The sequence below is a fragment of the Neofelis nebulosa genome, chromosome 8 (assembly GCF_028018385.1).
Source record: "Neofelis nebulosa isolate mNeoNeb1 chromosome 8, mNeoNeb1.pri, whole genome shotgun sequence".
NCBI classification, from domain to species: Eukaryota; Metazoa; Chordata; class Mammalia; order Carnivora; family Felidae; genus Neofelis; species Neofelis nebulosa.
This window is the reverse complement of record NC_080789.1, coordinates 34652363-34665043: the sequence shown is the minus strand read 5'-3', so window position 1 is coordinate 34665043 and position 12681 is coordinate 34652363. Positions and strand designations below refer to the sequence as shown.

Below are 12681 nucleotides of genomic sequence, written 5' to 3'. Positions count from 1 at the left end.
TATATGTTAAGAGATAGCCTTTAAAAGTGTCTTCTCTTTGGACTCTCCTTTGAACTGGTTTTTATTTCTTACTGATTCCCACATTAATCAAGATGTTAAATAAAATCACTGATCTGTGCTTGCTGTATATTTATACAAGAATTATGATTTTTAATTTAAAAAATTAAATTATGTTTTCACAATGCTATAACAAAAACAATCAGATTTGAAAGAATGGGGTGAACGTGTTATTTCAAAACCTAGATATTGCAAAGGTAAATTTTAATAGTAATCTACTTAAATATTTAAAAGTTCAGGTGACTTTCATAACTAAGGTAAAACGTAGAAAGAACAGATACTATTCCGTTTTATGAACAAGGAGATAGATCGAGAATTTAGTTATTTGCTCTGTTTACATGAATAAGGATGTGGAGATGAGACTTTTAAATATGGCTCATTTGAATTCTAGTTTAGTGATTTCTCATTGTATTATGCTATCTTTGAATAATGAAAACTAATTAACTGGTGGGAATACTACAACCATTAAACGATGTGTACAAGTTAACTCTAATGTAGTCACTTATATATCTATGCTTTAATGCATTTAAGAAGATTAGAATAATGTAGTGTTATTTAGATCTGTAAGTTATTTAATTTATTCTCTAAGTTAATTTTTCTTTATTTTCATTTTTAAATGTGCTTTTTTTTTTTAAAAAAAGTGTATTTATTTTAAGAGAGAGCATACGTGCACATGAATCAGGAAGGGGTAGAGAGAGAGGGAGAGAGAATCCCAAGCAGGCCCCATGCTGCCAGCATGGAGCCCTACCCGGGCCTTGAACCCACAGTGAGATCAAGACCTGAGCCAAAACCAAGAGTTGGATGCTTAACCAACTGAGCCACACAGGCCCCCTAATTTTTATTTAGACTAGAAAATATTTTTCCATTTTATATTGTTGTAGGAAGGGGCAGGCTTATGTCCTTATTTACCCTCTGAAGCATTATTTGGGAGATCCAGAGAGCAGATAAATCACATCTTAGTACACAAGAGTATCATATCTAATCTCCATGACTTCTATATAAAGAAAATCCCCTCATACATATTTATTTTGACAAGGATCCTTTGTAGCCCTAGTACACCTTGAACACTGTTGGGTGCTGTAAGTGGCATAAAAGACTTAGAAGCTCCTAGGAGCTTAATCTAGTGTGAATGTAGAAGGAAAATTGATGTAAACAGAGCTGTTACCTCTAGATTCAGTTAATAAGTGTTTGAGTCCAGACTCTGTCATTTGGCCATGATGCATTTTAGCAAACATTTCTCCTCTCAAAGCCTCAGTTTCCTGTTCTAGAAAGTAGGATTAACAATGCCTCTCTAGGGGTTGTTGTGAGAATCAAAAATCTAATGCCTATAAAGTGCTTATCACAGTCTCTGGCACATGGTAATTATTCTCAGGTGATCATTTTTATTCTTAAATTAAGTAGAGATGAATATGTGAATAATACTTAAGAGAGCATGGACAACACTGATAAACTAAATTTAGGTGTTAAGGATCCTGAGGTGTTATATTCAAGTTCTATCACCAGATCCAAAAGTTACAGGCCGATTGGTTGGGATGTAGTGCTTTGCCACCATTACAGCTTTACAGAACTCACATACTGTGCACACACATATACACACACACACACGCACACACGAGAAGACATTTTAGCTCTAAATGTCAGGCCATTAACAACAAGTCCTGGGTGGCTAGATATCCAGGATAGATGCCAAGCACAGGAGAGCAAATGAAGTTGGAGGGTGATGGTGTTCTACAGGAATGAGGTTTGGTCATTACTTAGGACTCTACATATAGAGAGATTTTTGAAGGCTAGGAAGTGTAGGAATTGATCAGGGGTTCCTTTAAAATTAATTAAGGAAAGAAAGGAAGTTCTTTTTTAAAATATTAAAAAAAATTTAAAGTTTTGTTAAATTCATTTTTGAGAGAGACAGAGTGTGAATGGGGGGGGAGGGAGAGAGAGAGAGAGAGAGAGAGAGAGAGAGAGAGAGAGAGAGAGAATCCAAAGCAGGCTCCAGGCTCAGAGCTGTCAACACAGGGCCTGATGTGGGGTTTGGACCCACGAGTTAGGAGATCATGACCTGAGCCGAAGTCGGACACTTAACCAATTGAGCCACCCAGGTGCCCCAGAAAGGGAGCTTTAAGTAGCTACTCAGTGACAGAAACTTTTGAAGTTGTCAGTTAGTGGTGACTCTCTAAGGGAGTTGGGTATTAACCATGCTGTACAAATTAAGACATAGGCTTAGGACTGCTAAGTAGCTTGTGGACCTCTAGTTATCTGCAGATCTGTATGACTTCAAGGCCATGCTCTTTCCTACAGGAAAATCTCCCATAATACAGAGACAGAGCATGACTGCACTGAAACAATGACATTTCTTTTTCTTTTTTTGAATTTTTAACTTTATTTATTTATTTTAAGAGAGACAGAAAGTGGGGGAGGGGCAGAGAGAGAGAGGGAAAGAGAGAGAATCCCAAGCAGGCTCCGCACTGTCAGTACAGAGCCCCATGTGGGGCTCCAACTCACGAACCATGAAATCATGACCTGAGCCAAAGTTGGATGCCTAGCTAACTGAGCCACCCAGACACCCTGAAACAATTAAATTTCTTTAAAAATAGAGGGTAACCATTGACCTTAGTAGGCAGTTTTTGTTACCCAAAGGTTTTTTTCAGGCAGTTTACTATATGGTTTTTTTCTTTCTTTTTTATTTTTTTTAATTTTTTTTTATTTTTGGGACAGAGAGAGACAGAGCATGAACGGGGGAGGGGCAGAGAGAGAGGGAGACACAGAATCGGAAACAGGCTCCAGGCTCCGAGCCATCAGCCCAGAGCCTGACGCGGGGCTCGAACTCACGGACCGCGAGATCGTGACCTGGCTGAAGTCGGACGCTTAACCGACTGCGCCACCTAGGCGCCCCTGGTTTTTTTTTTTAAACTTAATTTGATAAATATAAATCTCGTTGTGATTGATTATATCACTCATGACCATACCTGTACCAAATATTTGAATTATGCATTTCATTTCATTTAAATAACTAAATTTCAAATTCATACAAGTCTAAAGGTATTTCTTGACAAAAATAGAATATAGTAAGTCTATATAGAAAAATAGAATTGGGTTAATCATGGGAGCCAGGGTTGGCCGGGAGACAAATTTTGGATTCCTTACACCCACTATCACCCCCTCTTCCCCCATGTTCTTTGTTATTTACAACACTGTCAATATTCTGCTGAGTTAAAGACAAATTTCCTTATAGTCCACCTTTTTGATATGACCTTATATAGAATTCTGTAATATGTCCATTGAATCTTTTTACCCACAAAGACATTTACTTTTCGCTCTTAATATAGACTCATAGGTCTTAATAATTTAAGATGTCTGATTTTCTTTAGGTTTCAAATAAAAAGATGATCTTTCCATACCTCTTTTTTCTTTGTGAAGATGAATCCTGAAAGTACAACTTGAACACCAAAGGCCCACATTAACAGTGCTGCATACTAAAACAAAAGAGACATAGAGATGGTAACTGTGCTTCTACTAGGTACTTTAGATATTACAATGATGGGGAAATGCACATTATATGAAATATCCTGTCTTAAAATACACACAGGTATTGCTGGTTTCCAGCCCTCATATACATGAGTGATGTTGTTCAAACAAAAAGGCAAAGAAAAAAATCATTGAACATTTGGATTAGAGTAAGACAGAAGTGATAGTATTCAGTGGGCACCCTAACAGACCACTTGGTCTAATGAAATTGTTGATGATCTTCCTTCATTTGGATCTAAAACTGTCCTAGAGGGGAACTCACTTAGCTGGATCTCCACTTAACGCACCATGACACTCACACTAGAAAACTCACTGCATTGTGACCTATTAGGCGAATCCAAAATGGACAAAGTAACAACAACAACAGAAAATAACAAAAGTATCTGCTACAATAAAATTAAATTTGTATGTACATTTAAATTATTCCTTTGAAAACTGAAAATACTTCTCTTCAAGGCCAAATGAAATTATTTGCACATTTATTTAACTATATTTTTTAAACTTATGGCCACTGCAATCTTCCTCATCATAGCAGCCATAGTAGTATATATTATCTAGAATTTATAATGATCTAAAAAAATTAGCAGTCTGAATATTTTACTAACTAAAACATAAGAATGACTCACTGTTAGTATTCTTAATTTCACATATTTTAAACATTAATACTTTAAAATAGTTAAAATTTGTTTGTTTGATATAAGTTACAAATCTTATTTTTAGAGACAAATGTTTCAGAGACAAAAATACGGTCTTTAGATCTGTTTGGAAGTTTAGATTTCTAATACTTCTACATACATCATCTCACTTAATCTTCACTAAAAGGAGATTTGTAGAGACAGGAAAATTGTAAAACAATACTTCATTATAAAATATTGTAAGACAATATTTTAATGTAAAACAATAAAAAAAATTACTGGGCTTCTTTTTAATGGAAAGCTGGTTGTGGTCCAGTGGACCTTCCCAGTTTTCTGATCCTATGGACATATGCAATGTTACCTTTGACTAAACTATTATTCAACTCTGTATGGGGTAAACTTACAGAATTCTGGTAGTAATACAAAAGTTCCTCTTCTTCAATATTACTTTGGCTATTCGGGATCTTTTGTGGTTCCATACAAATTTTAGGATTGCTTGTTCTAGCTTTGAGAAGAATGCTGGTGTAATTTTTATTGGGATTGCATTGAATGTTAGATTGCTTTGGGTAGTATTGACATTTTAACAATATTTATTCTTCCAATCCATGAGCATGGAATATTTTTCCATTTCTTCATATCTTCTTCAATTTCCTTCATAAGCTTTCTACTGTTTTCAGCATACAGATTTTTACATCTTTGGTTAGGTTTATTCCTAGGTATTTTATGATTCTTGGTGCAATTGTGAATGGAATCAGTTTCTTTATTTGTCTTTCTGTTGCTTTATTATTAGTGTATAAGAACGCAACTGCTTTCTGTACATTAATTTTGTATCCTGTGACTTTGCTGAATTCATGTATCAGTTCTAGCAGACTTTGGGTGGAGTCTATCGGGTTTTCCATGTATAATATCATGTCATCTGCAAAAAATGAAAGCTTAACTTCATCTTTGCCAATTTTGATGCCTTTGATTTCCTTTTCTTGTCTGATTGCTGATGCTAGAACTTCCAATACTATGTTAAACAACAGCAATGAGAGTGGACACCCCTATCGTATTCCTGATCTCAGGGGGAAAGCTCTCAGTTTTACCCCATTGAGGGTGATATTAGCTGTGGGCTTTTAATAAATGGCTTTTATGATGTTTAAGTATGTTCCTTCTATCCCAACTTTCTCGAGGGTTTTTATTAAGAAAGGATGCTGAACTTTGTCAAATGCTTTTTCTGCATAGATTGACAGGATCACATGGTTCTTACCTTTCATTTATTAATGTTATGTATCACATTGATTGATTTGCGAATATTGAACCAGGCCTCCAGCCCAGGAATGAATCCCCTTGATCATGTTGAGTAATTCTTTTTATATGCTGTTGAATTTGACTTGCTACTATCTTGCTGAGAATTTTTGCATCCATATTCATCAGGGATATTGGCCTGTACTTTTTTTTTGCTGGGTGTCTGTCTGGCTTGGGAATCAAAGTAATGCTGGCTTCATAGAATGCATCTGGAAGTTTTCCTCCCCTTTCTATTTTTTGGAACAGCTTGAGAAGGATAGGTATTATCTCTGCTTTAAATGCCTGGTAGAATTCCCCTGGGAAGCCATCTGGTCCTGGACTCTTATTTGTTGGGAGATTTTTGATAACTGATTCAATTTCTTCACTGTTTATGAGTCTGTTCAAATTTTCTATTTCTTCCTGTTTGAGTTTTGGAAGTGTGTGGGTGCTTAGGAATTTGTCCATTTCTTCCAGGTTGTCCAGTTTGTTGGCATATAATTTTTCATAGTATTCCCTGATAATTGCTTATATTTCTGAGGGATTGGTTGCAATAATTCAATTTTCATTCATGATTTTATCTATTTGTGTCATCTCCCTTTTCTTTTTGAGAAGCCTAGCTGGAGGTTTATCAATTTATCAATTTTGTTTAATTTTTCAAAAAAACCAACTCTTGGTTTCATTGATCTGTTCTACAATTTTTTTTTTTTAGAATCTATATTGTTTATTTCTGCTCTGATCTTTAAACAAGCAATCCTAAAATTTGTATGGAATTGCAAAAGACCCCAAATAGCCAAAGTAATATTGAAGAAGAAGACCAAAGCTGGAAGCATCACAATCCCAGACTTTAGCCTCTACTACAAAGCGTTAATCATCAAGACAGCATGGTATTGGCACAAAAACAGACACATAGACCAATGGAATAGAATAGAAACCCCAGAACTAGACCCACAAACGTATGGCCAACTAATCTTTGACAAAGCAGGAAAGAATATCTAATGGAAAAAAGACAGTCTCTTTAACAAATGGTGCTGGGAGAACTGGACAGCAACATGCAGAAGAATGAAACTAGACCACTTTCTTACACCATTCACAAAAACAAACTGCAATGGATGAAGGACCTGAATGTGAGACAGGAAACCATCAAAACCCTAGAGGAGAAAGCAGGAAAAAACCTCTTTGACCTCAGCTGCAGCAATTTCTTACTTGACACATCTCCAAAGGCAAGGGAATTAAAAGCAAAAATGAACTATTGGGACCTCATCTAGATAAAAACTTCTGTGCTGTAAAGGAAACAATCGACAACACTAAAAGGCAACCATTGGAATGGGAAAAGATATTTGCAAATGACATATCGGACAAAGGGCTAGTATCTAAAATCTATAAAGAACTCACCAAACTCCACACCCGAAAAACAAATAATCCAGTGAAGAAATGGGCAGAAGACATGAATAGACACTTCTCTAAAGAAGACATCCAGATGGCCAACAGGCACATGAAAAGATGCTCAATGTCACTCCTCATCAGGAAAAAAAAATCAAAACCACACTGAGATACCACCTCATGCCAGTCAGAGTGGCCAAAATGAACAAATCAGGAGACTGTAGATGCTGGAGAGGATGTGGAGAAATAGGAACCCTCTTGTATTGTTGGTGGGAATACAAACTGGTGCAGCTGCTCTGGAAAACAGTGTGGAGGTTCCTCAAAAGATTAAAAATAGATCTACCCTATGACCCAGCAATAGCACAGCTAGGAATTTACCCAAGGGATACAGGAGTGCTGATGCATAGGGGCACTTGTACCCCAATGTTTATAGCAGCACTTTCAACAATAGCCAAATTATGGAAAGAGCCTAAATGTCCATCAACTGACGAATGGATAAAGAAGTTGTGGTTTATATACACAATGGAATACTACTTGCCAATGAGAAAGAATGAAATATGGCCTTTTGTAGCAACATGGATGGAACTGGAGAGTGTTATGCTAAGTGAAATAAGTCATACAGAGAAAGACAGATACCATATGTTTTCACTCTTATGTGGATCCTGAGAAACTTTACAGAAACCCATGGGGGAGGGGAAGGGGAAAAAAAAAGTTAGAGAGGGAGGGAGGCAAACCATGAGAGACTCTTAAAAACTGAGAATAAACTGAGGGCTGATGGGGGGTGGGAGGCAGGGGAAGGTGGGTGATGTGCATTGAGGAGGGCACCTGTTGGGATGAGCACTGGGTGTTGTATGGAAACCAATCTGACAATAAATTTCATATTAAAAAAAAGTTCCTTGTCCATAGCAATGCAATTCCTATTAATGGAAATGCAAACAAATACAGTCTATAGAGAATATAAATCTCCAAAATCTTATTCTCATTCAACTAGTTGTTACTTCTTACTGGTTCCCTTAATGATTAATTATTTAAATAAAGTCTCTGACACATGTTTGTGCACATATATATGAGTCATGATTTTTACCTTTGAAAATTCTCTTCTAGTAGTAGTTAGATATTTATAGTAATAAGAAAAATTCAGTGTTTTTTATTTGTTTTAGCACTTAGAGAGTACAGTGAGAGACTGCCCAAGAACTTCTAAAAGAGGGAAGTAAAACTGCCCCTAAGACTTAAATTGTGAAACAATATTCAATTGGAGTAAAGTTACGCAAAATCGCCATTAAGCCAAAGAAAGTGCTTAGGCGTATAAAATTTGCCCATAAGATGACTGCATGAATTAACATGGTAATGTATCCATCAGAAAAGTATTGGTAAATTCAGAGAATAGTAAACGTGACATGATTTCAAAAAGTAGTAGTGCCCTTCATTGGAGCCTCCAGACAAGAGTGTGGTGTCTTGGCTTCAGGACCTACTTTGTCCATTCCTTATGATGGGGTCTATCAGGCTTTCTCAGTTATAGGCCATTAATATCACAATCCCATAAGGCTGAAACTTATAAGATGTTTGTTTCCCTCCCTCTAGATTCCCCCCTTCTTTTGTTTTGTCAAACAAATACAATATTCAACTGCAGCCATTGTGTCTCTTACCAGGAAGAATGCAGAAATACTTAGCTTTTATGTAGCACTGAAAGGCTGGGTGGTCACTCTGGACACTGGTTATCAATCTACACTGGCTACCACAAAAACTCTCACTTTCCCAGCTCATGTGATCCTTCGGGGTCTACTCATTCTGCTGTTTGAATGGCCTAAGGTGGCAAAGGCAGATCTGCTCTTGTTTGGCAAGAGAGCTCCTGTGAATTAAAACTGATTTGATTTAAAGAAAATGGCAAAAGCCATATTTCATCTGAGCCTGTGAATCGTGATCTTTAGCTGCCACATGTGTGGTAAATGGCTCATGTTCAGGTCTATATTCCTAATTATAATTTATCTTTCCACATATATGGCTAGGGAGAGATAGTGTGCCAGCCAGATGCCAGAGTCTGGCCCTCTCAGCAGTTATATTTCCCTTTGTTAAATAATAAATTGCAATCTCAGTTATAAGTTAGCTTTCCACATGGCAGTCCCACAGGGAGATGTGCTAACTGAAGGACATGGTTTCTTTCGTCTTGCTAAGCTACATTGCTCATTGACTTTAATCGTTTATTTGGATTTTAGTCTTCAGATTGTTATGTTTGGTTAATTGTAGTTCACCCCAGGAGATGGATTCCTATTGACTTTGTTTGGAAAATTAACATCTAAGGGTGCAAGGGCAGAGGTCCAGATCCATGGAAAACTCACCAAGAACATTCTATCTAGGAAAGTTTCTTGAGAGGAGGTGCTTAATTTACCTTATTCCCTGGGAAACACTATACTGAGGTGTTATGGTGATGTAAATGATTATTGCTCATTTCGTGACTTGGACACTCTAAATCGAAGATACAGATTAATTCAGGCTGTTAAAATGAAATACATACCAGGATTAGGAGCCATCTGATTTCATTGCGAATTCCCAAATAACCCAAGAGACAAAGAAGAACAATAGCAGATCCAGTTCCAGTCAAAATTTGAAAAATATATACTATCAGATGATTATTTTTATCTGTGGAAACCACAAAATAAATGATTATCAAGTGGTATTAAAATCCTACTTAACAATATATACAGTAACCCAAGATTTCTGTAAGCAGTTGTCGCCAACCAGTAGGATTCTCTTTCTCTCTCTCTCTCTCTCTCTCTCTCTCTTTTTTTTACTTCATTCTGGAACCTCTTATTTAGTCTTGGCGACTTTTCTTCCATTAATGACATGATGAAAAAATTCTTCAATCTCAAAAGATCTCTTTTCTTTTATCTTATTGATCTTCACTGTCTTCTATGAAAGAAATTTTTTTCCCCCTAAGGTGAAACTCTTTTATGTTTAATGTATATCCAAACACTTATGAACTTATTTGAGTATCTAATATGTGTGGGTCAATTTTCTTACAAGAAACTGAGTTTATTGGTAAATATGACTACACTGAAATTGTATTTTATTCTCTCTCCACCTAGACTGAGCTCTCTGTGCTAGAGACTATATATATTTATACAGTCAACAGACTAACTGTTAAATGCTTAGTGTTATGACACAGACTGTGGAACACTGAGTGCTTACCAAATATTTGTTAAAAAAAAAAGGAAGAAGAAATAAATTAAATATGCCCTAGGTTTTATGGGAGAACAGTGGAGGCAGTGGTGTGCTGGAGCCAGTTTGTTCTGGCTCATAAACGCCAACTGTTAGATTTTCACAAAATTTGTAAGCCAACTTAGCTCACGGTGACACTGTGAAATCAGCCATCGTGACATTACGTATTTAAACCACAGAAATCAGTAAATACCATAAATCAAGACTTTCTCTCCCAGAACTGGTTGTTAAATATTTACCAGCACACCCCTGGGTACATGAGCATCTGATCCAGGAAGGGGAGGAGGTTGGAGAGTAAAGGTAGGCAAGATTGCTGGAGAAGGAACACTGAGCATGGGCTTTAAGTGATAACTGAATATATCTAGATTGGAATGATAGAAGCACAGTATGTGTAGGAAATTCAGCTTTGCTGGCACTTAGGGTTTGAAGCAGGTGAAATTGGGCAGGTTTTCAGGGGCCACATTATGCACACTTTGTATGCTCTAACCCAGCCTTTCTCACTGAAATTAAACTCCATGAGGACAAAGTATTTACCTTTCTTGTACACTACAGTATCCTCAGCTTACAGGATCATGCCTAACATGTAGAAGACACTCTGTAAATACTTGTCATATGAATGAATAAGTGCAGTGGGGAGCCAGAGAAAAGCTTTTAATGTTTTATGGATGGATTTTCATCTTAAATTATTTCACGGGCCTCTGGAAGATGGTTGAGGAAAGAGATCAGAACACAAGGCTATTGGATGCTATTACTATGGCAGAGGGAAGATGGGAACCTCATGTAGCATGGTGTTATTACAAATGGAGAGGTGAAGGCAGAATAGTGTTTAAAAAAGGGTAAGTTAATTTAAAGTTGCAGATAAAAGGGAGGGGAGGACCCAACCAGTTTCTTGCCACAAAATGGTTATTTTCAGTTCCATGTCTTGAAACCTTAACTGAGATTTCACTAAATACATACTTTCAAATATATAATTTTTAAGAGAACTATCTCTCAATTCCATAATGGAGGGAAAGAAAAAAGGAAATGACTTTTGCTCCACTGTAACTACTATGTTACCAAATTAGATGCTGTATGGGAAGTGCTTAGCCCAGTGTCTGGCACAGAGTCAACATAAATAAGTGGAAGCTATTATTGCCTCTCTTCTGGGGAAGGAAAGAAAAAGACAGAAAGGTTGTCGTAAGATCTCCACACACCCCTTTACTCTGAGCAAACCACTAATGCACTCAGACATCATGAATACTTTTCCATAAGCAAAGTATGCAAATGGAAGAGAATAAAGTTACTAGGCACTTAGGTGTAGCTGAAGTTTAAATTGTTCAATACTTTCTAGCACTTTATTACCTATTAAACATTTTTACTCAGCTTTCATTTTCCTAAAAACATATTTTATCTTACTTGAAATCCACTAAGAAAGACGTTGGCCTGCTTTTTGTCATATTTTTAAGGATTAACAGTACTGTTTAATAAAACTCACTGAGGTAATGGATATAATCTAACTCTGAACTTGTCTCATAAGGTAGCCATACCCAACAGCCACATCTGGCTATTGAGCACTTGAAACTGTGGCTCCCTTCCCTCCCACCAAAGATATGTATATAAAAATAATCTTTAGCCTATTAAACTTCAGTCCATAGTGACCACAGCATACCACAAAATGGCAAAATAAAGATTTTTTTTATCAAGTTACCTGCATTTAATTATTTTATTCATTTTGGATAATATTATATTTTATTTGTAACCATGTGATGGTGAGAGCAGATGGTAATTGAGTTTTAAAAGAAATTATTTAACCTGGGCACTATCAAATATGTGGATCTCCATTATCTTTTCATCCAGAGTTTATTAGAACAATCCAGTCTTCCATTTCTCTCATAGCTCTTGTCCAGCCAAAGTTCCTAGTTCTCTCTCACCAGCTTTATTCTCCTTTATGGTCTTGGTTTTAAGTCCTATTAGTTAGAGATGTTTCTAAAACCGATTGGCAAAGAGCTTCATAGGGAAAAAATTGAACAATACTCAATGAAGTTTAGAGAAATACTGCCACCTGCTGAATAAATCATGTATGCAATTATTTAAAATGGAATGCCTGAGTTCGCAAAGAGAGCAAAAGAAAAATAGATACATACCCAAAGCTGTGAAAAAAATATTTCTATCTAATAAAAGCCATGCACCAAATCCCAATAATAAAAGTCCAAGAACCTACAGAAAAGACAGTTGATTATATTTTTGGGATTGCCAATAAAAATGCATTACATTTTCTTTACTAAATAATTATAAAGAGTCTTACCAAGAAAGCTCCATTAATGAGATTAAGAAAGTATTTAAAAATTAATGTTTTGTTTTTTCTTAACATTCTTTTTCCCTCCAGATATTGGTGTTTCTGAAAAGATAACCACAACTTTTACTATTAAGTCACCACAGTACAACTTTAAATAGTTCTGCCTATTCACATCATTTATTTACACATTTTTCTTCTTATACCAGTTGTCAATGTAACATTCCCCTCCACCCTCCAGAATATAGGGACATGCTGAAGACATCTTGAAACGAGGCCTGTCTTTTCCATCTGCACCAGGGAGTTGAGAACAAGAATTTGTATAACAAATTG

General features: G+C 36.3%; 1 protein-coding gene across 4 annotated transcripts in view; it reads right to left on the bottom strand.

Moving 5' to 3' along the window:
• The window catches only part of TSPAN19 (tetraspanin 19), a 28125-nt gene that overhangs the window by 8119 nt on the left and 7325 nt on the right, over positions 1-12681 (bottom strand). For all 4 annotated transcript variants that reach the window (XM_058741883.1, XM_058741886.1, XM_058741885.1 and 1 more), the window contains 4 exons: positions 12361-12453; positions 12200-12272; positions 9373-9497; positions 3453-3527 (listed from right to left, as the gene is read on the bottom strand). In XM_058741883.1, the coding sequence (XP_058597866.1) occupies positions 3453-3527; positions 9373-9497; positions 12200-12272; positions 12361-12453 (366 nt within the window). The remainder of the gene's footprint in view (positions 1-3452; positions 3528-9372; positions 9498-12199; positions 12273-12360; positions 12454-12681) is intronic.